This window comes from Pseudoliparis swirei, chromosome 3, assembly GCF_029220125.1.
Source record: "Pseudoliparis swirei isolate HS2019 ecotype Mariana Trench chromosome 3, NWPU_hadal_v1, whole genome shotgun sequence".
In the NCBI taxonomy this organism is placed as follows: Eukaryota; Metazoa; Chordata; class Actinopteri; order Perciformes; family Liparidae; genus Pseudoliparis; species Pseudoliparis swirei.
Window position 1 is genome coordinate 4,023,232 of NC_079390.1, and position 26,092 is coordinate 4,049,323.

Consider the following 26,092-nt stretch of genomic DNA (forward strand, 5'->3'; position numbering starts at 1 on the left):
TGCGTGCGTGTTATTCGCATAAGTCAAAAATTATTAAACCGAATCGCATGAAATTTGGTGGGATGATTGATTATTATCCGGGGACCATTTGATTAGATTTTGGGATCGATCGGGTCAAAGGTCAAGGTCAAGGTCATGAAAAGGTCAAAATCTTATTTTTACCATAGCGCGGTAAATTTTTATCCAATTGGCATGCAACCAATGCCAAAATGTTTATAATTCAATGCCCAATCTTGTGATATGTGAAGGTATGCGCTCTACCGAGTGCCCGTTCTAGTTCCTTGTGATTTTGTAAACCTTAAACCTTGCCAACACCTAACCATGAAGGTTGTTCTGTTTATAGTGGTCACATGTCAACTTTGTACACAAGCTATATACATAATTAGTTTCCACGTGTGAGGTCCAAAGATGTAACATCCCAATATTTCTATAGACTCCTGACTTTTCCTCTAGTGCCACATTTGTAACTAATTGATTTACAGTATTGATAGCAACACAATATGTAAATAGCTGAATAAATTATGTGTAAAATTAGCTAATATTTCATAATTAGTCAGTCACAGTTTGAGTTAGCTGCCTTGTTGACATATTTCAGTCTAAAGTTGTGTGACAACATGTTCTGTTCAGGCCTCCCTTTCCAAGCATGTTCATGCCTTTACAAACATAGATAATGTATGATTAACATTGGGCTTGGCTGGTGGTGCCTCCATTGCATACTTTTGAGATTGTTGTCCTGTAAGAGAGAGACAGAGGAGGAAAAAGACAGAGGAGAAAGGGAAATTGCCTCTGGAAAAAAAAGGTGTAGTCTTTGTTCCCCCGACTTAAATTATGGAACGTCATTATTTGTGATTATAAATAGTGTTTACATCACTAGTTTATCCTCTTGCATCGCTGATCCTCCACCATATGCACCCAGCCAATATCCCTTGGTCCTCCTCACCCTGCAGCACATGCAGCATCACCGCAGTACGACCACATATAATAATGCTATTTATTACATCGTCGGGATTACTTACGGTATACTCATTTAGGATTCCTTTCATCATATTTTGTTACACATATACAGTTGTGGTGTGTCTTATCCCGTATTGTTTGATATTGTTTTATGTCCGTTATGGTCTGTCAAGGGACTACAAAAGCAAATTAGCTGTATAGCTACAATCTGGTCCAGAGCATCAAATGGTGACATTTATGTTTGAACTGAAAAGTGTCCCTTTTACATAATCTAATAGTCTTAATTTAAACATAACCCGTTATGTTTTCAATCTCACGAAAGGTAAATTTAGCAGAACTGCAGCATCACTGGTGCTCCAGCACGAGCTCTAATATAATATAAACAGGTGTTATTCAATAGATTCACAAAGCCTAAAATAACTTGGGGATGCATTCAACGGAGACGGCGACAGTGCAGCATGTACTTGTGTCATGGAGGAGTTATGGGGAAGAAAGAAGAAGTGATGGACAATTGGATTAACAGAAATATCAGCAAGGAATATGTTAGAGTGCATAAGTAAAGGAAAAATAATAGTAAAGCTGTTTGACTTCTTGAGAGACACTGGTTTAAGGATCTCGTATTGTCGACAGTAAAGGTCTAGATCCAGTAGGAGGCAGCAATGCAGCATAGCGGATGCCGGCTGCCGTAAAGCGTCCAGAGAAGAAGAAAAACGAGGAAGTCCTCCGTTTCTCTACTCTCGGCGTCACAGTTAACACACAGATTAAGAACTGGGGTGCTTTTAAGATTATTTGTGGATCCATGGGGGGTAAGAATAAACAGCGAACTAAAGGAAATGTTCGGGTGAGTACGAATGTTTGTACGTTGACGTCACGGTGATAAAAGTAACCGTTAAGGTTTTTCCGAGCGCTAGCAAACAAACGCGAGCACGAGCTTCTGTGAACTTTACGACAGTTACGGATACGTGTGGCTCTGTTGTCCCATCAATACCACGACGACGTGTCTGCCTGGCTCACGGTTCTTCTACTACGGATAAATGGCTGTTCATGTTGTATGTGTTCTCTCTCCCGTCTACTAGCCGTCCAGCAGCGGCCGAGCTGCGGCGGCTCTGACCCGGGAGGGTGGCGTCATCCCGGGGTTCGTGGGCTTCGACACGGCGCTGACGTCGGAGCTGAGTTACGTCCCCGCGGTTCACGGCGCGGAGGAGATCGACAACCTGGTGGATCCAGATTTCCGCCTGGTGCTCAGGAAACTATCGAAGAGGGATATAGTTACCAGACTAAAAGTAAAGTTTAAACTTGAACTAGGGTGACCAGATGTGTGTGTGTGTGTGTGTGTGTGTGTGTCATGCCGCACCACGACCATGTGAATGCATACAAATGTCACAAATGAACATCTATTTATTGAACTTTAACAAAACTGCAAAGTGCAATTGTAAAACAAATCTTATTTGTGGCATTTAGTCCAGCGCTTCTTTAATGTGTCTCGTCCATATATTGAAGCAATAATCGTAACAAATAAAAAAGATGTCATGCGCTGTAAACAATGCAACGAGTGGAGGCGGCAAGGTGCTCAGTGTTGCCAGATTGGAAACGGTGAAGTATCGGACCAAAGGCTCAAAACGGTCGTATTTGGAGGATAATTATTGTGTATCTGGCAACCCTGAGATCGGTCGACCAATGACTGCTCTCTCTACCGTCGGAGCTCGAGCAAGAAGGTGGAACGTAAGGGAGATACCATTCCCAAAACTTGTAAGGGCGTAATAACTAGTTTGTGAAAGACCCAGAGAAACACAAATATCCGACGAAGCAAAAATCCCGGACGTTTTTGGAATCCCTGCTGGACGCATTTTTTAGGTCTCAAAAAGAGGACATCTGGCCGCCCTACTTGAACGGACCATATGGTCTTCCGATCACACATAGCAAACACATGTCATAACACAGATGACTTGGAGACACTATCTCCCATTGGGTGTGTTGAAATCTGACTTTTGGTCCCGGCGTTGGTGTTGATGCTGTGTTCTCCTCTCAGGCGGCGCAGGACTTTGGGTCCATGTGTCAGGAACGCGATGCTGAAGAGGTGAAAGGGGTCCTGCCATACTGGCCAAGGATTTACTGCAAGATATCAGTGGTGAGCTGGCCCTTCACCACACACTCACGAAAAACACCTGTTTTGCATCGATCTCTGTTTTTTAACTATTCTGAAAGCGGTGCATCTTAATCACTTTCAAGAAACACACCTGGAAAACCATCATACATTTTTTTTTATTAATTTCATCCTGCCTAGCGACTTAAAGGTCAACTCGGCTGACCTGCAGCATCACTGGCGCTCCAGTACGAGCTCCAACACAATACAAACGGGTATTAGTCAACCGATTCACAAAGCCTAAAATAACTTGGGGGAGCATTCAACAGAGCTATGTGAGCAGTGCCACCAGACGGAGACATGGAACATTGGATTTGCAGAAATATCAGCAAGGAATATGTTAAAAAGTACATAAGTAAAGGAAAATTAATAGTATAACTCACGAAATACCTGTTTGTATCAATGTATTTTTTTAACGATTCTGAAAGCAGTTAATCTTAATCACTTTAAATAAACTCTCCCGGAAAACCATCATACATTTTTGATGAATCCCATCCTGCCTAGCAAATAATAAAAATTAAGTACGTGGGAATATCTCTGCTGGAGATGCACTCAAATGAAGGTTGACATTTTGGAGTGGCTTTAATGCGTTCAGGTCTTTTTTACGATTTGTTACGATAACTTTTATCTGCATCGCGTTGTCTATCAGGACCACGATCGCCGGATCAGGGAGGCCACCCAGCAGGCGTTTGAGCAGCTGGTGCTGAAAGTGCGTCGCAGCATGGCGCCCTTTCTGAAGAGCTTGATGGGCCACTGGATCCTGTCCCAGTGTGATACTTACACACCGGCGGCGTCCGCCGCATGCCAGGCCTTCCAGGCGGCTTTCTCACCCAGCAAGCAGCCGGAGGCTCTCGGCTTCTGCAAGGACGACATCCTCAATGTGAGTAGCGCAAGAGAGTTCATCAGCTGACTGGGGTTCGTACGGTCATGGAAAACCTGGAAGAAATCATGGAATTTTTTTTAATGGTTACTTCCAGGCCTGGAAAAATGAAATCCTAAAAGTTTTGGAAAAGTCACCCACATTTGTTATATTCACATAATCATTTACGCCGAGTTTGAAATAATGTATTTTTTTTTTTTAAAGAAAGACGCTAAAAAAACTAGAATGGGCACTCGGTAGAGCGCATACCTTCGCATATCACAAGATTGGGCATTGAATTATGAACATGTTGGCATTAGTTGCATGCCAATTGGATAAAAATTGACCGTGCTATGGTAAAAAGAAGATTTTGACCTTGACATTTGACCCGATTGATCCCAAAATCTAATCAAATGGTCCCCGGATAATAACCAATCATCCCACCAAATTTCATGCGATTCGGTTTAAAACTTTTTTTGTTATGCGAATAACACGCATACAAATAAATAAATACACGGCGATCAAAACATAACCTTCCGCATTTTCAATGCGAAGGTAATAAGCAGGCGTTTCTATTTTATTATTTGTATTTATATAAATGTTTATTCTATTAATCAATCTATTGTCTCTCGTTCATTTGTGTCATTTAAGGTTATATGCTGTATGCTTTGGACTTGTCATTGTTTGTTTAAATTCTACATTTTCGCTCCTTTTCATGTATACACCGAGATTTCACAATGTTTAGTCTTGGAAATTTGTTTTAAAGTCCTGGAAAAGTTTTGGAAAAGTCCTGGAAACCTATTGGTCAAAATGTGTCTGACCCCTGAACTAAACGTGACATTCAATGTTTTTATTCTTCCACTGCAGGTACTTCAAGATATTTTGTTGAAGGAAACAGCAGACACACTGAGTGACCCGCGGTACGTGAAAGTCATCGCGGCCTCCGTGTCCGTTCCTCCTCGCCGCGTCGCCACGACAACGGGGCCGTCGGTCCGATCCTTCGCTGAGCCCCTCGTTTCCCTTGTTCTCTTAGAAGTGTGACGGAGGAGGAGAGAGAAAGCAAATACGTGCGCATGCTGACCAGCTCTCTGCTGGGGGTGAAGAGATTGCTCTCCCTGCTGCTCCAGAGTGACCGGGCGGCGCTGGAGGAACGGTTGGCACATCTTCTGAACTCTGGGAAGTTCTGGAAGTACAGCAAACACAAGACGCCACAGGTACTGACATCCAATGTGACTCATAGACGAGTTCACTCGGTGCTATGCGGACGGTTTCACTCCACTGAAATACGGTCTCTTCCACTTGAGTGGGTTTTTTTCATTTTAATAGACGGTTGTATTTTGCAAATATTGGAATGGATAATAAGTGATATCGTAAAAACACCGATGGAAATTACACAACCCACCATTTAAATAGGCTATAAATTCATAATTCCAGATGCCCTGAGGCAAGGTTCCATAAAGCATCTGAATGGATCTCGGGTTTCAAGACATTTTCCACTATATAATCCTAAAGTCAGCACTGAATTGGGGGGAAAGGAGCGTTTTATATATGTTACTCCCTCTGCTTGGAATCAGTTGTAGAATTACCTGAATCTTCACGAGTCTCTGGATGCATCTAATGGACTTTTAAATGACTTGGATGCAGCACATCTGGCTGTAGACGTTTCAATTGATTGCTCCGCTGCAATTTTTGTTAATTGTGATAATGTGTGTCGGGGCCAGGGTGCTCTTGGAAAAAAAGATTTAAAATCTTCATGTGTCTCCTGGTTAAATGAAGGTAGGGCTGTACACGCATCTTTTACCTTTTGCTAATTTGTTTGACAGGTATCTTTTTGATTGGCAATTTTGGTATGCATACAACTCGCCACACCTTTCTAGAAAATGCGTCTTATTCATGTAAAAATACACAGGGTTCGTACGGTCATGGAAAACCTGGAAAAGTCCTGGAATTTTAAAATTGATATTTCCAGGCCTGGAAAAGTCTGTGGAAAGAATAATTAACATGTTTTTTAAAAGAAAGACGCCCAAGATATAAGCAGGCATGCGCTCTCGTACTCGCGGCGCAATTTTCCACGCTGCAAGTGAACGCACCGTAACTGAATAGCTCGGTTGCCATAGCAACAGTAGCTCCGGTATGAATCCACTATCCTGTATACGCCGAGATTTCCCAAAATGTTTTTGTCGTGGAAATTTGTTAAGTTCCTGGAAATCAAAATGTGTATGAACCCTGAATACAAACAACAATACGATATAATAATAATAATAATAACATTTAACTGAAAGACAAAGTGTGCAGCATTGTGCTGTCATCTTTGCGGAGAAAAGCAACAATTATAAATTACATCTTTGTTGTCAATGCCACCTGGTGCACATGCAATAATCCGTTTTCAGAGTAAATAATGACCACCACCGTGTGTTTCTCCGCAGGTGCGAGGGGCGTTTTTCGAGATGATGTGCGCTCTGTGCGAGTTCACTCCAGAACTGGTCCAGGCGGAAGCGGCCCGACTCTGCCCCGCCGTCCTCCTCAGCATCGAAGACACGGATCCCGTGGTGCTGCCTCCGGTGTGGGAGGCGGTTCTTCACGTCGTCTCTACGATCCCGGTGAGATTGGGTTGAGAGGATGACCTTGCGTGTGCTGTGGCGGCTGGTTTCTGTCCCGGGCTCCCTCCGGCGGGTCTTGCTCGCGGTAATAAAACGTGCAATCTCCCCGCCACCCATACATCATTACCTCTGTCAGTTGCACCATGTCAGTGCCCCGTATATAAACTACCTGCCACCCTGAAACACACTGCCACCCGTGGTTAACCGGAGACCGACTCCATGCTCAAACATATAAAACAGACTAATGGCTCCGCCTCCTACATGTACGGTGATACTACTGTCCCCATATTGTGTTGTTTTTATAGAGTTATAGTAACGAGGAATTATGTTAACCTGTATTAGTAGACTCAAAAATGCGTAGTTACCAAAATACATTTTGTATTACCTTCGAATTGAAAATGCGGAAGGTTATGTTTTGATCGCCGTGTATTTATTTATTTATTTGTATGCGTGTTCCTCGCATAAGTCAAAAAGTATTAAACCGAATCGCATGAAATTTGGTGGGATGATTGGTTATTATCCGGGGACCATTTGATTAGATTTTGGGATCGATCGGGTCAAAGGTCAAGGTCAATGTCATGAAAAGGTCAACATCTTCTTTTTACCATAGCACGGTCAATTTGTATCCAATTGGCATGCAACTAATGCCAACATGCTCATAACTCAATGCCCAATCTTGTGATATGCGAAGGTATGCACTCTACCGAGTGCCCATTCTAGTTTTGTGTTTTTTTGCACAAAGTTATACTTTAATGGCGCCTAAACCATTTCCCCCGCTACTATTACAGGACTGCTGGACACATGTGAATGCCAAGAAGGGCTTCTTACCTAAACTTTGGGCTCTGCTAAAGGATGGCGGCAAAGGCATGGCCAAAGCCCTGCACCCTAATCTAATGCCCCTCCTCAGCAAACTGCCCCAGCAGGTCACCGATCCAACCTTGGACTTCTACACCACCTTCTTCTCTTCAATCATACAAGGGTAATTATTTTGTTTTGTTTTTGTGTCTGCTGGTACACAATGTCTTGCAAAAGTATTCACCCTCTTGGTGTTCTTCCTACTTTGTTGCATTACAAATGTTTTATTGTGCGTGCATATGTAGTCACACGTGTAGTGGTGCGATCAATTAGAATCAGAATCAGAAACAGTTTTATTGCCAGGAATGTTTTCACAAACAAACGAGGACTTTTTTTTGGTGGAAGGTGCAACATTTGGACATGACAAACAAACAACAATCAACACGACAGAAAGACAACAAATAATGTGAAGTGTTTGGGTGTGTGCTTCAAGTGGTGTGTTTTAGTTAAAGTGCATGTTAAAGTGACGTGTGTGGAGGAGGGAAGAAGAAGGAGGAGGGAGGAGTGAGGAGGAGGAAGAGGAAGTAGCAGGAAGAAAGAGGAGTGAGGAAGGTGGAGGAAGAGGTGGTAGTCCTGGGGTGACAGTCAGTCAGTCCCGGTCCATTGATGAGCCCGACCGCCGTCGGAAAAGCTTTTGGTGTGGCGGGTGGTCTTGGTCATGATGGACAGCCTCCTCCCGAGGAGGGACTCGAACAGGGAGTGTCCAGGGTGGGAGGGGTCAGCGACAATCTTTTCGGCCCGCTTCAGTGACCTGGAAGTGAACAGGACCTGGAGGGAAGGCAGATTGCAACCGATATTTACCCTTAGAAGTCACTTAATTAGTGACATATAATCCAAATGTAAGTAAATAAGTAGTTTTTTTTCTTTTTTCTAACCCAATCCTGTCTTCTCTACTCTGTCCCTGACCTCTAGTAAGCTCCTTGGTCTTCGAGCTGTAGACTCTTAAGTGTGTGTGTATATACAGGGTTTTTCCTGCATAGAGAAAATTTTGGCGCGCGCCTAAGCCGTTTCCCCGAACGCCTATGACAAATCCCGAGCGCCTAAGGCAAAAAAAAGTCTGCGATGGAAAAAAAAAAAAAACTGTGTTCATCACGTGCATGTCAGCGAATACAGGACTGTCTCAGAAAATTAGAATATTGTGATAAAGTTCTTTATTTTCTGTAATGCAATTAAAAAAACAAAAATGTCATGCATTCTGGATTCATTACAAATCAACTGAAATATTGCAAGCCTTTTATTCTTTTAATATTGCTGATTATGGCTTACAGCTTAAGAAAACTCAAATATCCTATTTCTAAATATTAGAATATCATGAAAAAGTATACAAATCACTTGAATCGTCTAATTAACTCGAAACACCTGGAAACACATTTTCAAATGTTTGATTTTGTTTTGCTGTTATAAATCTTTTTTTTAACTTGGTCTGAGGAAATATTCAAATTTTATGAGATAGGATTTTAGAGTTTTCTTAAGCTGTAAGCCATAATCAGCAATATTAAAAGAATAAAAGGCTTGCAATATTTCAGTTGATTTGTAATGAATCCAGAATGCATGACATTTTTGTTTTTTTAATTGCATTACAGAAAATAAAGAACTTTATCACAATATTCTAATTTTCTGAGACAGTCCTGTATGTTCTCAATAGTATGTTTCAAGTAGGCTACAGCCGAACCCTCGTTCTGTTTGGATCAATAGGAATGGAGTTGATAAGCGTGTCTTCTTGTCTGATCAATACGCAACTGTGAGGTGCGCGAATGGACAGAGCGACACAGATCAAAACATTTATGGGAGCACCGAAGACCCATTTTGACCCAGGAAAAACCCTGATATATATATATACTGAGGTCATGTGACAGGTCTTATGACACTAAGATTGCAATAATTAACTAATTAATAACTTCTGAAGGTAATTGTTGGCACCATATCTTATTTAGAGGCTTATATTACATATTCACGCACCACTTTATAAAATATCTTTTTTTTCACGTCTCTAATTTTGACTATTTTGTGCCCATTGCTGGCAATCAATTAAAACAACTGGTTGTAATGCAACAAAATAGTATAATATTTATTCAGATTTCAATTGAACATTATTGTGAAAATATGCTCAATTCTGCTGGCAAAATCTTTATTCTATACAAATCTCTTACCAGAATAAAATTAAACGAGTCATTTGAAATCTTAAAACACTTTTTCCTGATTTAACCGTTAACAGCGGAACACCGTTTACTGCACCGAGCTGTGCTTTTCATTCTTGTGGACGCCATTTTGCATATCCCTGTCCCATCTTCAGACATCGCGTTATAAAAGAACGCGCTCGCACCCTTATAACTGTGTCACACTCGACTCTGTCACCTTAAATGTCTCAGGCTGTCGAGTGAGCGCGCCGCGGCGAGTCCGTCGGAAAGTGCCGTGATCGTGACTTCTGTGGTCGAGTGCTTGCGGTTCTGCGTCCTGCACGACACCGACGGAGAGGAGCAGAGGAACATACGCACCATGCTCATTTCACAGCAGGTGGGGTCACAAAGTCGCACGGTTTCACGTGTCTGATCTGCTGAAGCCCCGCCCCCCCCCTCATCTATTTCACCTTGTCTTGTCTTTTTTTTTTTTTATAGCTCCTGCCGCTTCTCGAAAAGGCTCTTGGAAACCCGTCCCTTCAAAATGGCCCTCTCTTCCTTCTGGTCACTGAAATGCTCGTTTCCTGGGAGAGAAAGGCGGGCCTACACGGCGAAGAGGACGCGATGGAGAGCCGGGATGTCTTTCAAGTGCTTCTGGCGGACGTCTGGGAGGGGCTCGGTCTTCTGTTCACACGCTACGCCGACAAAGAGGATGCAGAGCCGCAGGCTTTGGAGGGAGTAGCCACCCTGTTGCAGGCGAGTTTGGTTTAACCCTCCTGTTACCTTTCGGGTCAATTTGACCCCATTCAATGTTTAACGTCGGTGTTCTTTCGGGTCAATTTGACCCCAGGCTGTTTTTCACTGTGTCAAACATATAAGAAATATCAACTTTTTTACATATTTAAAGGGCTATTTAGGTCGTCAACAAACAAACATAAAGTACCTCACACTTAAACTTGGCAAACAATATTAATTCTAATAATTTTCTGGAGCTTTTAATTGCTCGGGTCAAATTGACCCCGAGGGTAAAATATGTCAGTAATTATAAAGGTAACAGGAGGGTGAAGCAAAATCTGTCTCTCAGACATGCGGCCATCCGGCAGCTCGACACGGCTGTCGGAGCCATTCGCCAAACAGAAAAACGAGACGCCTAAATAAATATTTTTCTCACTTATCTCCGCCGCCTCCAGGTAATGCGCTGCCCCGAGAAGGCGAAAAGAAACGTCGCGAAGAAGAAATCCGTCAAGATCCGTTTCTCCAAGCCAGAAATCTACGAGACGACGGGAGTCGAGGGCGAAGGCGTCGAGAGCCCCGGTCAGACGGCGCCGGAGAGCGCCAAGGCCTTCGGGTCCCTGCAGACTCAGCATTTCGAGGACGTCGTGTGTCAGCTGGCCCGACTGTGTCTGGTGCACGTGGACGAGAAACACTCGGAGAGACATCTTGTTTTCCTCTCCCTCCTCCTGCAATCGTTCCACACACCCAGGGTCTTCAGCGTAAGTCACGCTTGACAATTACAGATATAAGTGTGTCTCATCAGCGGTCGTTTTTTTTGGAGCCACGAATCTGTCGAAATATATACACTACCGTTCAAAAGTTTGGGGTCATCCAGACAATTTCGTGTCTTCCATGAAAACTCACTTTTATTACCTTCGCATTGAAAATTTATTACCTTCGCATTGAAAATGCCGGAAGGTTATGTTTTGATCGCCGTGTATTTATTTATTTATTTGTATGCGTGTTATTCGCAAATCTCAAAAAGTATTGAACCGAATCGCATGAAATTTGGTGGGATGATTGTTTATTATCCAGGGACCAGTTGATTAGATTTTGGGATCGATCGGGTCAAAGGTCAAAGGTCATGAACAGGTCAAAATCTTTCGCAGAACTCAAAAAGTATTGAACCGAATCGCATGAAATTTGGTGGGATGATTGTTTATTATCCGGGGACCAGTTGATTAGATTTTGGGATCGATCGGGTCAAAGGTCAAAGGTCATGAACAGGTCAAAATCTTTCGCAGAACTCAAAAAGTATTGAACCGCATGAAATTTGGTGGGATGATTGTTTATTATCCGGGGACCAGTTGACTAGATTTTGGGATCGATCGGGTCAAAGGTCAAGGTCAAAGGTCATGAACAGGTCAAAATGTTCTTGAATCGCCTGAAATTTGGTGGGATGATTGGTTATTATCCGGGGATCATTTGATTAGATTTTGGGATCAATCGGGTCAAAGGTCAAGGTCAAGGTCATGGAAAGGTCAAACTCTTTTTTTACCATAGCACAATACATTTTTGTCCAATTGGCATGCAACTAATGCCAAAATGTTCATAATTCAATGCCCAATCTTGTGATATGCGAAGGTATGCGCTCTACCGAGTGCCCATTCTAGTTTATCAAATGAATTGAAAATTGAATAGAAAATATATATTGACAAGGTTAGAAATAATGATTAATATTTGAAGTATTAATTTTGTTCTTCAAACTTCAAGCTCAAAGGAAGGCCAGTTGTATAGCTTATATCACCAGCATAACTGTTTTCAGCTGTGCTAACATAATTGCACAAGGGTTTTCTAATCAGATATTAGTCTTCTCAGGCGATTAGCAAACACAATGTACCATTAGAACACTGGAGTGATAGTTGATGGAAATGGGCCTCTATACACCTATGGAGATATTTCATTAGAAACCAGACGTTTCCACCTAGAATAGTCATTTACCACATTAACAATGTATAGTGTGTATTTTTGATTAATGTTATCTTCATTGAAAAAACAGTGCTTTTCTTTGAAAAATAAAGACATTTCTAAGTGACTCCAAACTTTTGAACGGTAGTGTATATATACAATTTTGCAAGAAATCACATCACTTCGTTTCGCCCCTAACCCGTTAGACATTGGTTGACTCGGAAGACCAAATATCAGCCGGCAAGCAGGGGGACGAGGTGGCGGCGAAGAACCCGGCGATGCGGTTCCTGACGGAGCGGGCGGTGGCGTGGCTGGCGGAGACGGGGCGCGAAGACACGGAGCACCTGGTGGAGATGGTCTTCAGCTCGCTCTGCTGCTGCAGCCAGCAGGAGACCACCCGCATCCTCAATCACGTCACCACGGTAACCCCCGAGACGCGGACGCCGGACCGCATCACCCGACCGTTTGATTCGCGTCTTCGTTGACGTCCGTCCTCCCCCCCCCTCTCTGGTTTCTAGATGGATTTGCAGTGGAGAATCATCCTGCAAATTATCCAGAGGGTATGTCGTTCGTCCGTCAACGGATTATCCAAATTCCCCGACGGAGGTGGTTCTAAACGTCTCTCTCTTCCCTCGCGGTCCCGTCAGGCGTGCGCGGACCCGGAGACGCTCGTGAGCTGCCGCGCCTGGCTGAGGGGCTCGGTTCTCGGCGAGCAGCTCCTGGGATTGACGGAGGAGCTGTGCCGGGTGGGAGGCGGCCCTCCCAGTTCGACCTCTTCCACCAGCAACCACAGTTGGACGCTTATCAGCTTGGTCCTCTCTCGGCACCACGACAACGGTGAACACACACACACACAGACACACACACGAGCGCCACGTTTCTTGCACATCATTTGTGGATTTTACTATTCGCCACCGGGTTTTGACGATCACTTTTTCTTTCGCGTCCGTATTTACCCGCGCAGGGCCCGTGATCGGGGAGGTGTACACGGAGAAGATCTTGGAGAGGCTCCACGCCACTCTCTCCGAGACCAAGAGTCTGTCGGACGCCGGCGACGTGGAGCCGCTCATCTGCTTCATCTGCGACGTGGCCTCCACCTTCTTCTCCTCCGTGCGAGACTGTCTCCTGCACCTCTCCGCCGAGGAGCTGCTGCTGACCGTCTTCCAGCTCACCGCCCAAGATCAAACGCACACACAGCTGTCTGGTAGGTACTTTGCACAGTGTACAGACATACACGACCGTTCAAAAGTTTGGGGTCACTTAGAAATGTCTTTATTTTTCAAAGAAAAGCACTGTTTTTTCAATAAAGATAACATTAATCAAAAATACACTCTATACATTGTTAATGTGGTAAATGACTATTCTAGGTGGAAGCGTCTGGTTTCTAATGAAATATCTCCATAGGTGTATAGAGGCCCATTTCCATCAACTATCACTCCAGTGTTCTAATGGTACATTGTGTTTGCTAATCGCGTTAGAAGACTAATGTCTGATTAGAAAACCCGTGCAATTATGTTAGCACAGCTGAAAACAGTTATGCTGGTGATATAAGCTATACAACTGGCCTTCCTTTGAGCTTGAAGTTTGTAGAACAAAATTAATACTTCAAATATTAATCATTATTTCTAACCTTGTCAATGTCTTGACTATATTTTCTATTCATTTGATAAATAAAAGTGTGATTTTTCATGGAAGACACGAAATTGTCTGGGTGACCCCAAACTTTTGAACGGTAGTGTATATATTATTTTTCGGGGGAGTGGAATAACAACGTTATTTGAACTTTTTTCTTTATAGACTCACTTTTGGATAAGCTGAGGAAGGTGTGTGTGTCCGGGGTAAAGTCATTGGTGCAGCACTCTGAATGTGAGTTCAAGGAAGGGGGTTTCCTGCACAGTGCAGCCCTCTGGGTGACGAAGCAACTACTCACTACGTCTCTGGATATTAAAAGGTAACAAAAACACTTTCTGTGATTTCTCAGTCGTCCCTTCCCCGAACTTGGGCTGGCACAGTGTGTCTGAATTCATGCCCCCATATCTTCCACAGTGGGTACGCAAAGTATTCAGGCCCCTTTTAAAATGATCAGGGTCTGAATACCATGTGATATTTCAGTTTTTCTTTTTTAATAAATCTGCAAGAATTTCTACATTTCTGTTTTTTTCTGTCAAGATGGGGTGCCGAGTGAACATTAATGAGAAATAAAATGAACTTTTTTGGATTTTAGCAAATGGCTGCAATGAAGGGGTCTGAATACTTTCCGTACCCGCTGTATGTTCGAGCTAACTCTTCTCGCCGTTGCGTTTTTCAGCTTGCCGGTTCTGATCGTGGCCGTCCGGAGCCTCGTGGAGACGATCATCTCCGTCTGCAATGACGAGTCCCCCATCCTCGTCCAGTTCTTCACACAACTAACGCCCAGCCAGACGGAATGGACGAGAATAAGACGAGCCTTACCTCCTCAGGTGAGCCAGCCGGTCCACCGTCCTTACTTCAGGGAAATCCATTCGTAACTCAGACACTACTTTACGTTTGTTATGCAGACCTTACTGTGGAAGCATTCTGCTTTTTATTAGATTCTCCATTCAACTTTTGACATTCATTAATCAGTAAAATCAACGCGCATTCTTTTCGTAGTGTCACTTCAGTATTTTCTTTTATTGCAGAACAGCAACAGAAACAGAAATTAAACTCATATTAAACAGAAAAACCTTGCCTTGTCTTAATAATAACTTATTTATATAGCACCTTTTAAAAACAATGTTTACAAAGTGCTCCGCAGAGGCAAAACAAATGGAATAGCAAGAAACTAATATTACATTAAAAAATAAAATAAAAAATAAAATAAATAAAAATCTTTTAAATTAATTAAAATCAAAATAAATTTAAAACAAATTAAAAACAGACATACTAAATTAGGGGAACCAAAGTTCTGCATAAAAAGACTAGATCACTTAAAAGCTGTTCTGTCAAAATGGGTTGTAAGAAGTGATTTAAAAGAAGTTACTGATTCTGCGGTTTAAACCGATTAAATGCGGTTGAAAAATAGTTTGCCCTTCCAAACACACCTGGCTGTACTCGGGTGACGTCTACGCGTAGAGTTATCGCCCCCTGACGTCATCATTGCATCATCGTTTGCCAGCGTGATTATAACGTACGTACAATCAGTGTCATGACCTCAACATGTGTTCTTCCCCTCTTTTCTTCTTGTCCTCTGCAGTGGATCAAAAGCCCGTTGCTGTCCGGCCGTCACCGGGGAGTGTGTGAAAAACCCTCCGTGGAAATGTGGAAGTTTAGTGCGTCGGCCAGGCCGCCGGCCCACCTGTGTGCCGTGGCCCTGTTGGGCAGCGTGGCCCAGGCTGCTGCGGTCACGCCACGGGACCACAGGGAGGCACAGTGTGCCAACCTGAAGAACACAGGTACACAACCGCTCAGGAATTCAACAAAATGTCTCTGGGACTTTTGTGTTTTTTAAATTTGTATGTCCTAAGTCAATCTATGAGGCTGTTTTTACCTTCGCATTGAAAATGCGGAAGGTTATGTTTTGATCGCCGTGTATTTATTTATTTATTTGTATGCGTGTTATTCGCAGAACTCAAAAAGTATTGAACCGAATCGCATGGAATTTGGTGGGATGATTGGTTATTATCCGGGGACCAGTTGATTAGATTTTGGGATCAATCGGGTCAAGGTCAAAGGTCAAGAACAGGTCAAATCTACTTGAATGGCATGGAATTTGGTGGGATGATTGGTTATTATCCGGGGACCATTTGATTAGATTTTGGGATCAATCGGGTCAAAGGTCAAGGTCAAGGTCATGGAAAGGTCAACATCTTTTTTTTTACCATAGCACGATACATTTGTGTCCAATTGGCATGCAACTAATGCCAACATGTTCATAATTCAATGCCCAATCTTGTGATATGCGAAGGTATGCGCTCTACCGAGTGCCCATTCTAGTTTTAATATATGCTTTTCTTTGGCAGTTTCAGAACTGTTGTATGCATTGCAGTGGTGTAAAGAGATGGAGGACGTCCCGGCCTACCGCAGCCTGCTGACGGACCCGGGGCTCCCAGAAGGACTTCAGAGCCAGGTCCCGATGAAAGATCTGCTGGGGACCCTCTACTCAAGGTGACCTACACATCACATCAACACGTGACATCACAAAAGGCCTTCATAAAAGCCTTTTTCAAATAAAAAAAAATACTTTTTTTGAAGAAATGTAATACTTCTGAAGAAATTAACTTTTAATATTTCTAATTATTCGAATCGATATCCACTGAATATGTTTGTGTGTGTTGTGACCCTGTAGGTCGGTGGAGGAGGGAGGTCTCTGGTCTCTGACTCTGGAGAACTACATCCACACCAATAACTTGGCAGCCACACACAGTGGAACCCTGAGGAAGCTTTACGGCAGTGCGGACAGGTTAACCACCATTTAATTAATGTCATTTTAAATGCATTGATCTCACACTCGACATCTTTTACACAGCCACTCTCGTCACTTTGTGTATTGAACGTTGTGTGTGTGTGTGTGTGTGTGGTCAGTTTGTTCCCGGTGTCTCAAAGCAAACTGAGCACGCTGCAGGTGCTCTGCCCGACCATGGCCAAAGACGACAGGGAGACTCTGGTTGCCCTGGCAACCGCTGGGATAATCAACTGGCAAGAAAATGACAGTGAGAATACGCCTATACACACACACACACTCAAAGACACAGACCCAAACAGACACACACACACACACAGAGACACACACAAAAACATAGAGACACGCACACACACACACACACATACACACAAACACAGACACAGAGACACACACACACACACAAAAACATACACACAAACACAGACATAGAGACACACACACAAAAACATAGACACACACAGACACACAGAGACAGACACACACAGACACATGGAGACACACACACACAAAAACATAGACACACACAGACATAGAGACACGCACACACACACACACATACACACAAACACAGACACATAGAGACACACACACACACACACAAAAACAAACACAGACATAGAGACACACACACAAAAACATAGACACACACAGACATAGAGACACGCACACACGCACACACAACCACAGACATAGAGACACACACACAAACACTTAGACACACACAGACATAGAGACACACAGAGAGACACACACATACACACAAACACAGACACATAGACACACACACACACACACACAAAAACATACACACAAACACAGACATAGAGACACACACACAAAAACATACACACACACAGACATAGAGACACGCACACACAAACACAGACATAGAGACACACAGACACACACACACACAAAAACATAGACACACACAGACATAGAGACACACACGCACACACAAACACAGACATAGAGACACACACACACAGACATAGAGACACACAGAGAGGCACACATACACACACACAGACACATAGAGACACACACACACACAAACATGGACACACACAGACATAGAGACACGCACACACACATACACACAAACACAGACACATAGAGACACACACACAAAAACATAGACACACACAGACATAGAGACATGCACACGCACACACACACAAACACAGACACATAGAGACACACACACACACACACAAAAACATAGACACACACACATAGAGACACACAGAGACACACACACACACAGTTCATATGGACATTTTGGACTTGAACCAACCAAATAGTTTATCTGTGTGTGTGTGTGTGTGTGTGTGTGTGTGTCACAGATGTGTGTGGGTGTCTTGCGGTGCTGCTGTGCTGCCTGACAGCCGGCGTGCGCGTGGAGGACGAGGTGCTGCAGGCTCTCCTGGCCACCGTGATGGAGTGGAGGAGCAGCCAGGAGGACTGGTTCCTCTTTAGCAGGTAATGGAACCACACACACATTGAAACATTGGCTTCTTTAGGTTTATCGCATCTCTTGAAACACTTCAGTGTTGATACGTTCTACTCATCCGTCACGTCTTGGTATTTCAGTGATCTGTCGAAAGCGACTGCGGAGCAGTTGAACCTCGCGGTGGAAATGATGCGTTTCCTGTCCTGGCTGGTCACTAATTGTCCGAGGGTCCTCGGGGGCAGCCAGTGGGATTTCTTGCTCTGCTCTATGTTGGCCTGGTTGGAGGTGAGACTTTCCTTCCATCCTTCCTTCCATCCATCCTCATCCACTTAATCCGGGGTCGTAACAATATTCAAACGACAGTTAGAAGTTGATCTTTAAAACACGGGGAAAAGAAAACGCACACAAATTCCAAACAAAATTTATATTTAAAATAGGTCAATCTGTGAAAAAGTATGTTCTTATTACAAACAGTATGTTCACAAATATTATTGTAGCTATTATTGTTTTTTCCATCACATTTGAGCCCCACTGTGGACGCCGTGTGGTTGACCTCTTGACCTCAGGTGTTACGAGTGCTCTCTATGCTACTTTGTTGACGCCCCCCAAAAAAATATTTCCCTCTGAATCTTCGACTTGAATTCGCTCGCTTCCAATTTTCAGACTGCCAGCGAGAACGTGAGCAGCTTCTGGAACCCGTGGGTGCAGCTGTTTGTGTGCGAGAACGCGGCAGCCGTCGTGAAGCTGAACCGGTTCTTCACGTCGTCGCCTCTCGACGTGCGGGAGGCACTGCCGTCCGAACTGGTCACCGAATGGACGTGCTTCTTCGTGGAAGGAATCTACAACTTGCTGTTTCCTTTACCCGTCAACATCATAGGTGAGCCGGTGTGTGTGTGTGTGTGCATTTCATTTGAGGAGGTTAACTTATGACAGTCGCTGAGAAGCAAGCCTACTTGGCGGGGGGGAGTCGAGCACTGAAATGTACCAAATACTCGTCTTTTAATTGAACATATAACTCAGTAATATGGTAGTTACTAAAACATGAATATTTATGCATGTTTGACTTAACCAGAATATGTATTATGTTAGCAGTTAAGAGAAATGTATACATGCACTTGTAAGTAATTGAAGTTTATTTATTGAACTTATCACAAACAAAATGTCAAAGGGTCCCGAGTCCACATGTAACGGTCCTGAGTCCACATGCAACGGTCCTGAGTCCACATGCAACGGTCCTGAGTCCACATGCAACGGTCCCGAGTCCACATGCAACGGTCCTGAGTCCACATGCAACGGTCCTGAGTCCACATGCAACGGTCCTGAGTCCACATGCAACGGTCCTGAGTCCACATGCAACGGTCCTTAGTCCACACGCAACTGTCCTTAGTCCACACGCAACGGTCCTGAGTCCACACGCAAAGGTCCTGAGTCCACACGCAAAGGTCCTGAGTCCACACGCAAAGGTCCTGAGTCCACACGCAAGGGTCCTGAGTCCACACGCAAGGGTCCTGAGTCCACACGCAACGGTCCTTAGTCCACACGCAACGGTCCTTAGTCCACACGCAACGGTCCTTAGTCCACACGCAACGGTCCTTAGTCCACATGCAACGGTCTTTAGTCCACATGCAACGGTCCTGAGTCCACATGCAACGGTCCTTAGTCCATATGCAACGGTCCTTAGTCCACACGCAACGGTCCTTAGTCCACACGCAACGGTCCTTAGTCCACACGCAACGGTCCCGAGTCCACACGCAACGGTCCCGAGTCCACACGCAACGGTCCCGAGTCCACACGCAACGGTCCCGAGTCCACACGCAACGGTCCCGAGTCCACACGCAACGGTCCTTAGTCCACACGCAACGGTCCCGAGTCCACACGCAACGGTCCTTTTTTGTCTACAGACGCCTTCACAGATCCGGATGACCCCGTTTTCCCGATGGCGGTGCTGCAGTCGGTCGGCGCCGCTCTGACGTGCGTGCCGTTGCAGCAGCTGAAGCAGAACTCGCTGCCCCCGCGGTTCATCGCGGACCAGGAGACCAACCTGCCGGAGCCGCTCCAGACGCTCCTCAACACCTTCTGTCCCCTGCTGCTGTTTAAGGCCAGGCCGCTGCAGATCACCGTCTACCACGTGTTGGAGAAGTAAGGGTTCTGTGGTTGGGGGGTTGGCGTCGGGGCTCACGTGTGGGATAATTCTCCTTAAATTAACAGAGGGGGAAATAAATCTGACTCGGTGCTGTATTTTGAAGTGTTTAAGGCCTCGCAGGACGTTGGGAATGATTTGGGGTTGTGCGATGAATTCTTTTTTGTCGCCAGGGGGTTCTGGTGACTTAGTGTCTGATGGAGCTTTGAGATAATAGAACCTCTCTTCAAGCAATACAGTTAAAACTACATATGAAACATTTATTAGACCGTGTGAACAATTTATTTAGAATATTTAAACATTCAAAAAAAATCTATGGTCTGTTAAAATCTTGTGTTTTTAACATCACAATTCAAACTATATCCATAAACTGTGATGTGCCAAATAGTTTCAAAGTTTCATTCATAAAGTTGAGATTCAAATTATTAATAGTATATTACAGAATCATTGCATGCAATAGTCCAACTTCTGTTCCCCTCTCTCAAAGACGCACAGCGAGTTATGGATTCACTTCTAAGTAAAAATAAATAAATACAAATTGATTGCATCCAAAAATAAAAAAAACAACAATTCAATCGTATTTCTTCTTGGGTCTGGCGACATCAAATCTGACGACCGGACATTTAAAGCTTCATTTGAAAACCTCAATCGAAGTTTTTCTAATTAAAAGAAAGAGACATTCCCATGTATAATGTTATGTTAGCAGGTGTCAGATCTATGGAAAAGATATGGCAGACTGATTTGTAGTTACGGATTTAAACAGCTCAGTGGGCGGACACGCTGCTGCTCCATCAGAACACATCTCCAAATGCACAAGGTCGAGAGATCAGTAACTTGGTTAAAATCGCCTTTTAATATCGGCGAATGATTCAAATGATCACCGACCGTCTCGTCAACCGCTGATAGACACGAGCCTCGAATCATCCCCTCATGCGTACCAGAAGATGGAAACGGAAATTTAACATGGTTGCTTTTGTGTCAATTCAGGGTCATGCCTCAGCTGCCCGAGTGTGACGGGGAAGGAGACAACAACAAGTCTGATGATGATGGTGATGAGCCGTGTCTGTAAGTCAACGAGGGAACTCCTAATACTGTGGGCTTCACATAGATAGATAGATAGATAGTTTGTTTGTTTTTATTTATTTACTTAACCAGGTGAATCCCATTGAGATTATAAATGTATGTATATTGGATTGGATTCAATTTATTGTCATTGCTAGAGTACAGGTACAGAGGCATAAATATATATTTATTTATGTATATATATATATTATTATACATATTTATATTTATATTTATTTATATATATATTTATATAGTGTCACCTGAATCTTACAGTAAAAACTATATTATTTTGGCTTAATAGAAGTTTTATATTGTGACATTATTCTCACAGTTCTGTTTTAATTCCTGTGTTCAGTTCCCCTCCGGCGTCTCTGATGGCCGTCCTGACGACCTGTGAGGAGCTGTGTGACAGCATCCTGTCCGGGGTCCAAGTGGGCGAGTTCGCCGTGGTGCAGCCCCTCAGCGTGGAGTACTCGTACATCCTGGGCTACCTGCTGGCCTGGAAGCTGCTGCTCACCTTTTTCAAATCCTCGCCCTCCCACGTGAGTCGTGATAATTCCTCAAGATTATCAGATATTTACACCGCCGGTCAAAAGTTTTAGAACACCTCAATTTTTCCATTTTTGTTGTTGAAATGGAGATAAGTATAATTTCTTAATGTACTCTGAAATTAAAGCAAAGAACAAATAAACAGATGAAAAAATAAATTGTGGAATCGTTTTGTTTAACAAAATGTAATCTACATGTTTGACTCGTCAAAGTCGCCACCAGTTGTAGATGCAACAGCCGAACACACTCGTGTGGCATTCTTTCTACGATGGAAATCAAATATTGTTCAGAAAGTTCTTCCCCAACACGGTTGCAGAAGTTCCCACGTGTGTGTTGCACTTGAAGGTTGCTTTAACTCGTTCCCTGAAAAAGGCCTTTTTGTATAACTCTGAACATTGACATTATTTTTTCAGTTTTTGGTCAGCTAAACTTTTGAAGTTTGACCTCTGGCAGTTCGCCGCTGACCTTTGTCCCAGTTCAGGTTCTTCACTGGAACGGCTTACATTTCAATAAAAACTGGAAACACGGGGGTGTTGTAAAACCTTTGACCGGTCGTGTTTATGTTGCGTTGACTTGTAAATAAACAGTTTTTGGACTTGAGTGTTTGAGGTTATCTCAAAGCAAACAGAGCGATACGACTGAGTGCTTTGAAGTATTGCCGCAGCATTGGCCGACTCTTCTTCTGATTCTCCCTCCAGCTGCGCGCCCATTACGCCCAGTTTCTCCGGCGAAGCTGCTCCCTCAACAAGCTCCTCCTCCACCTCTTCAAACTGATGCCCGAGAACCCCGTCTACCCCGGCCAGGGGACGGAGACCAAGACCTTCTTCACGGAGAGCCAGTCTCTGGCCGTTCACAGTAAATATCACGCGCCGTCCGTACGTCGCCGCGAAATGCGATCGAGCTCAGATCGGTCACCCTCTGCGTTTCTTCCCCCCCCTCCCTGCAGACGGCGAGAGCGTGGAGTGGGAGCTGCCTCACTTGGCGTGCAGCGTCTACTACAGCACGGTGCAGGACCTGCCTGCGATGGTGAGGCTCTGGTGGAACGGCCAGGAGAAGAGGGTGAGCGCGGCCGTGGAGAAGTTCACCATCAAATACGTCAGCCCCGTCCTCTCGGCCCAGGAGATCTCCTCCGTCCACTCGAGCACGCAGATGTTTGAAAGCATGACGGTAAGTGATGTGCAGACACGACCGTTCGAGAGTTTGGGGTCACTTAGAAATGTCCTAAGAGAAAAGCACTGGTTTTTTTTTCAATGAAGAAACCATTAAATTAATCATAGATACACTCTATACATAGTTAATGTGGTAAATGTCTATTCTCTGGTGTTTAATGAAGTCTACAGAGGTGTATAGAAGCCCATCTCCAGTGTTCTGATGGTACATTGTGTTACCGCCTTAGAAGACTAACGGAGGGGTAGAAAACCTGTGAAAGCCCTTTTTATGTGAGCGCAGCTGAAAACAGTTGTGCTGGTGAGAAGCTATAGAACTGGCCTTCCTTTGAGCGACAAGTTTGAAGAACAACATTAATATTTCAATCATTATTTCTAACTGTGTCAATGTCTTGACTATATTTTCTTTTCCTTTCGCAATTCATTCGATAATAAAAGTGTGAGTGACCCCAAACTTTTGATGGCGAAGTTTAAACCGCGTATGCATTTCTATTTAATGTCGCGCAGGTGAAGGCCCGCTCGGCGGCTCGCGAGGTGATCGCCACCTACTCTGTGGATGAAATCTTCATCGAGTTGGTGATTCAGCTGCCGCAGAACTGCCCTCTGGGCGCCATCAGCGTGGAGAGCGGCAGGCGCGTGGGCGTCGCCGTGCAGCAGTGGAGGAACTGGATGCTGCAGCTGAGCACCTACCTCACGCATCAGGTAGAAAACACACAAAGGACATGAAAAGCAAATGTTGATGGTGTGGACGGCTCGGAGCGAGGTGAAGTCCACTGGAGCAACACAGGCCAAGGATTAGAGACGTACAGATTCTGTCTTTTTACTGTGTGTGTGTGTGTGTGTGTGTGTGTGCAGAATGGCAGCATAATGGAGGGCCTGGCTCTGTGGAAGAACAACGTGGATAAGCGTTTCGAGGGAATCGAGGACTGTATGATCTGCTTCTCTGTTATCCACGGCTCAAACTACTCCCTCCCCAAGAAGGGCTGCCGCACCTGCAAAAAGAAATTCCACTCGGCGTGTTTGGTAAGACATCCATCTATCTATCTATCTACTCATTTATCTATCTATCTGTATGTATGTATATATATATATCTAATAATGTTTTTGTCTTTGATCAATCATCATAACAGTCTGTATATAAGTATTTTTAATGTTTATTTTATTAATATTATTTAAAATGCTTAAATACAAAAATTATTAAATAATTATTCATTTATATTCACTGATGTTTCATCTGGATTTTTTTTCTTTACACTGGGACCTAATTGAATACATAATTCATAAATCCACAGCCCCTCTACCAGCTGTGTCACAACTACCATAAACGATATGATGCACGACGACCTATAGATACAACCACCGTGCTTTCTGACATCGTTTTGTTGTCATCGTTTACACTAATATATATTTTTTCTTCTTTTTCTCATCTTTCTACAGTACAAATGGTTCACATCCAGCAACAAGTCCACCTGTCCACTGTGCAGAGAGACGTTCTTCTAGTGCTGGACCCCCGGGGCTGAAAGGTTAAACATTGACACAGAAGGTTAACGAGGTCTCAGTATTCTTCTCTGACTCCATCATCCTGTTTCAGGAGCTCTGTGGAAGTCTGCGCAGTAAAAACTAAACTAGTGCTCATTATATTTCAGTGACTTTACCATTTCCAGTAGTTTGGGTTGTTGAGCCTTCCACGAGTTTGTTTGTATCAGCGCGAATCATTTTTCAATGAGTTTTAATCTTTTCGCAGACTTGTTTTTCTTTTGAAAACGTACAGGTGTGTAGAAGAGAGCCTAATTATAAATATAATAAAAAAAAGATGGTCAAAACATTGCAATGGCCAGAAAAGGTTTAAAAAAAGAATGATTTCCTAATATTTAGGAGTGTAAAGAGATGTCTGATTGGTGACATTCCTCATACTGTTTTGACAGGAAAGGGAACTTCTTTAGCGAGGGTTTTAATTTAAAATGCCGACGCGTGTGTGTGTCCCCCCCCCCTCCCTCCTGTGCCCGTTAACGGCTGGAAATTATGCTGAAATTAATAAAAATATCTGGATGGAACGCAATTTGTCTTTAATGCAACGGGTCGAACTCAATTTGCACAGAGAAAAAAGTGCAAGTCACTAACACAGAAACTGATATTTAAAAAGAGTTTATTGGAATATATGCTGGAACCTTCCTGCAAGGTTTACACTGCGCACACATATATTTACCATGAATAGTTATTATGGCAAATTACAAATATACTAGTTTGACAACAAAACAAAGGAGTGCGGCGGTTTCCTTATGACTGAGTTGTTTAATGCAGAACGATGCATATGCATGGTTCTATTTTTAATTAATGCATTTACAGACCTCTACTCTTAAATCCACAGTGTTTTATACATTAGGCCCCTGGTGTTATGTTATGATCATGAGCTATTAAATGCCTCTTAATTTAAGTTAATGATCACACTGGTATCTACAGGGCTTAATTCTGTAAGTATCAAGTTTATTGATATTCTCACAGTTTTAAGTTGAAAACCTACCGGGACCAGCTCTCTCAGCTCTGAACGCTGTGACTGTGTGGAGGCATACGGGTCTTTATCTCGCACAACTTTATTCAAAAGTCAACTAATGGAGCCCGAGTGCTTCCATGAACTGTTGTGTTAAACCGCAGCCTCCAATTACAGTTGTATGATATTTTCATACAACAGTTTCTGTAAATTAACTTGCGCTAGATTCCAGGAAAAGACTGTAATTAGCCTCAGCCTGTGACCGCTGGCACCCGTCTGCTGCGCTCATTTATCTCGGGTCCACCACCTCCTCACGGTGAATAATTTATCTATTTAATGGAGGCTCGCTCTCATCACAGTTGTTCCTATGGAATTAATTATGACAGATTAAAGCATGATCAATGAATTAAGTGTGTGTGTGTGTGTGTGTGTGTGTGTGTGTGTGTGTGTGTGTGTGTGTGTGTGTGTGTGTGTGTGTGTGTGTGTGTGTGTGTGTGTGTGTGTGTGTGTGTGTGTGTGTGTGTGTGTGTGTGTGTGTGTGTGCATTTGTAATTCATTATTGCGATCAAAATATAGATAAATACTTTATTAATCCCCA

At 43.6% G+C, this 26,092-nt stretch overlaps 1 protein-coding gene across 1 annotated transcript; it reads left to right on the top strand.

Annotated features, from left to right (window-relative positions):
- Window positions 1–1,691: 1,691 nt before the first annotated feature.
- Window positions 1,692–25,060, top strand: ltn1 (listerin E3 ubiquitin protein ligase 1). Its single transcript, XM_056440235.1, has 32 exons — window positions 1,692–1,795; window positions 2,031–2,237; window positions 2,984–3,082; window positions 3,747–3,977; window positions 4,824–4,876; window positions 4,990–5,170; window positions 6,383–6,556; window positions 7,345–7,535; window positions 9,781–9,925; window positions 10,027–10,284; window positions 10,719–11,021; window positions 12,417–12,632; window positions 12,729–12,770; window positions 12,858–13,047; window positions 13,175–13,414; window positions 14,008–14,161; window positions 14,519–14,669; window positions 15,425–15,623; window positions 16,191–16,335; window positions 16,517–16,630; window positions 16,753–16,880; window positions 17,980–18,115; window positions 18,227–18,371; window positions 18,750–18,963; window positions 19,988–20,225; window positions 21,214–21,291; window positions 21,647–21,833; window positions 22,539–22,695; window positions 22,787–23,007; window positions 23,514–23,708; window positions 23,862–24,029; window positions 24,444–25,060. Exons 1-32 carry the CDS (start codon window positions 1,754–1,756, stop codon window positions 24,504–24,506), a joined length of 5,265 nt encoding a protein of 1,754 aa, XP_056296210.1. The 5' UTR covers window positions 1,692–1,753; the 3' UTR covers window positions 24,507–25,060.
- Window positions 25,061–26,092: the final 1,032 nt, after the last annotated feature.